Source organism: Camelina sativa, chromosome 15, assembly GCF_030686135.1.
Source record: "Camelina sativa cultivar CO46 ecotype springtype chromosome 15, ASM3068613v1".
Taxonomy (NCBI): Eukaryota; Viridiplantae; Streptophyta; class Magnoliopsida; order Brassicales; family Brassicaceae; genus Camelina; species Camelina sativa.
This window is the reverse complement of record NC_141894.1, coordinates 22,927,367-22,930,227: the sequence shown is the minus strand read 5'-3', so window position 1 is coordinate 22,930,227 and position 2,861 is coordinate 22,927,367. Positions and strand designations below refer to the sequence as shown.

The following is a 2,861-nucleotide window of genomic DNA, read 5'->3' as shown; positions in this document are numbered from 1 at the left end:
AGAAGGAGAATCTAGTGAACCATTGGGTTTCACAAGCCGTAACTCAAGCATGTCTAGTTTAACGAATCCGCGAAGAGCTGCCCAAGCATGAGAACCTAAAAAAGATTGTTGAAGAATTGAGAAGTTTAGACGGACCGAATGCTAGTGGTTATCACTTAGCAGATGACGGCACCTTACTTCATAGTGGGAGAATCACCGTACCTGACCGGATCGGACTGCGACAGGAGATCCTAAGAGCAGCCCACAGTTCAGCATTAAGTATCCACCCTGGTAGTACCAAGATGTACAAAGACGTGCGCAGGTATTACCATAGGCCTGGATTGAAGCGATCAGTAGCAAATTGGGTGAACCAGTGTGATTCATGTCAAAGAGTCAAGGTGGAGCACCAAGTACCAGCAGGATTACTTTGCAACCTGCCCATACCAACGTGGATGTGGAAGTCTATCTTGATGGATTTCTTCACCGGACTACCAACAAGACCAGGACGAATCAACGACGCAGTATGGGCAGTGGTCGATTTCTTAACAAAGGTCGCCCACCTAGTTTCAGTAAGGAGTACAGATCAAGCACCAATTCTAGCAGAGAAGTACATTGATGAAATCCTAAAACTACATGGAGTGCCAGCCAATATCGTCTCAGACTGTGATGCAAAGTTTGAAGCAATATTTTGGCGGGATCTGCATAGAGCGCTAGGAACAGATGTTCATATTAGCACCTCATTCCACCCGGAGACCGATGGTCAGACAGAAAGGACTATCCGAACCATAGAAGATACGATTCGACTATGCGGATTGGAGTGGTCTTCAGATTGGGAGAAGAATCTACCGGTTGTTGAATTCGCCTATAACAATAGCTATCACTCAAGCATTGGCATGTCATCATTCGAAGCAATGTACGGAAGACCTTGTCGAACGCCCTTATGTTGGACAGAAGTTGGAGAGATGACGAGTTTCAACCACAAGCTGATCGATGAGACAATAGAAGATCAAGTTCATCCGAGAGAACATGAAGAGAGCACAAGACCGCCAGAAGAAGTACGCAGACCAGAAGAGGCGAGAAGTGGAATTTGAAGTTGGAGATATGGTATACTTGAAGGTTGCACCTCAAAAAGGCAAGGATCGGTTCGGTAAAGTTGGAAAGCTTGCAGTGAGATTCATAGGACCATACCGGATCGAGAAAAGAGTTGGAGAGGTAGCCTACTGGCTATCTATGCTAGAAGTTATGCGACTGCATAAAGTCTTCCACGTTTCACAACTACGTAAGCATGTTCCTGATCCTAACATGATTGTACCCGAGCCTATCAAAGAATTAGAGACGAACCTCACATACCCCGAAGGACCATTTGGAATCGGAGAACGAAGGACGCGAAAGCTGAAGAACAGGAGCATTCCTCAAATTCAAGTATTTTGGGGAAAGCAAAACCGCAAGGTCACCACATGGGAAGATGAAGATAGGATTCGAACCAAGTACCCGCAACTTTTCATGGAAGAAGACGAAGCAGGACCATCAAATCCTTATGGAATTCAGGATGAATTCTAATAAGGCGGGGAGAATGTAATAACCCTCACCATAGGGTAAAATTCAAAATGAAAACCCATGACCAAAGGGGCCTAGAAAGGACTTGGAAGAAGGCAAGGAAGGAAGGAGGAAGAATTGCCGAAGAAGTGTCTGAGAGAATGTTTCTGGTTCGAGAGATGGCCGAGAGATGGCCGATGGTACCGTGACGTACCGTAGAAGTCATCCGAGACGTACCGCAAGTACAGTGACGTACCGCAGAAATCGTCTGAGGCGTACCGCAAATCCGAGGCGTACCGCAGAATCATCTGTGCCGCATCGCGTACCATCGACTGCACCGCGGTATTGCTGGCCGAACCGACAAGAATCCGGAAATTAAGGACAATTTATCTCCTTAATTAGCCAATGGGATTTCATGTAAGAAAAAGTGAAAAGCATAATTATTACTTTTTAAGAAAAGTAACCAATGAACTTTCATGCAAATGAGAATTTCAGACAAAGGTGAAGAAGAGGACATTCTTTAGCCAAGTAATGCATGTCTCCATCAAGTATTTTCGAGAAGAGAAGAGGACATTCTCTAGCCAAGTCTTGTGTGTTTTCACCAAGCAATTTATGTGGCATCAAAAATGAACACCCGGTCAACATGCATTCGTGAGTGCCACCGCCCAAAACTCTCAATAAAAGGAAGCTCACCTCTTCTTCTTTTTGCACACCAAGCAAAGTAAGAAATAAGAGAGAGAGAGAGAGAGAGAAGGAGAGAAGAGAGAGAGAGAGAGAGAGAGAGAGAGAGAGGAGAGGAGAGGAGAGAGAGAGAGAGAGAGAGATGAGAGAGAGAGAGAGAGAGAGAGAGAGGAGAGAGAGAGAGAGAGAGAGAGAGAGAGAGAGAGAGAGAGAGAGAGAGAGAGAGAGAGAGAGAGAGAGAGAGAGAGAGAGAGAGAGAGAGATGAGAGAGAAGAGAGAGAGAGAGGAGAGAGAGAGAGAGAGAGAGAGAGAGAGAGAGAGAGAAGGATAGGAAGAGCGAAAGGGGAAGTAGAATGTGAAGGAAGACTAAGAGCAAGACAAGACTATCGACCACCCTCAAGTTTTGCATAAAGAAGGAGCTCGATTGCAGCAAGAGTAAGAACATCGCCAAGAGAATCCGTCTACTCAGTCTAGGAGTTCGCTGGTTATCTGTGAGTTCAGGCACACTTCACCGATCTAGTTGGAGTCTAATGACTTCCTTCTAGTAAACGGTTTTGCTTGGAGTTTTTAGTTGCATTTTTTACTTGATTTATATTTGTGATCTTTCTTGTTTAAATGCATGTGTTGGGAGGTTACTCTCGTTGCTAGTTCGAAATGTTCTAGTA

At 45.0% G+C, this 2,861-nt stretch overlaps 1 protein-coding gene across 1 annotated transcript; it reads left to right on the top strand.

Moving 5' to 3' along the window:
* The first annotated feature begins 1,080 nt into the window (after positions 1-1,080).
* LOC109129134 (uncharacterized) lies at positions 1,081-1,539 on the top strand. Its single transcript, XM_019236775.1, has one exon. The coding sequence runs from the start codon at positions 1,081-1,083 to the stop codon at positions 1,537-1,539; it is 459 nt and encodes a 152-aa protein (XP_019092320.1).
* Positions 1,540-2,861: the final 1,322 nt, after the last annotated feature.

Bases quoted from the DNA above. Each gene is read 5' to 3' on its own strand.
- LOC109129134 (XM_019236775.1), top strand. From the start codon at position 1,081: ATGGTATACTTGAAGGTTGCACCTCAAAAAGGCAAGGATCGGTTCGGT.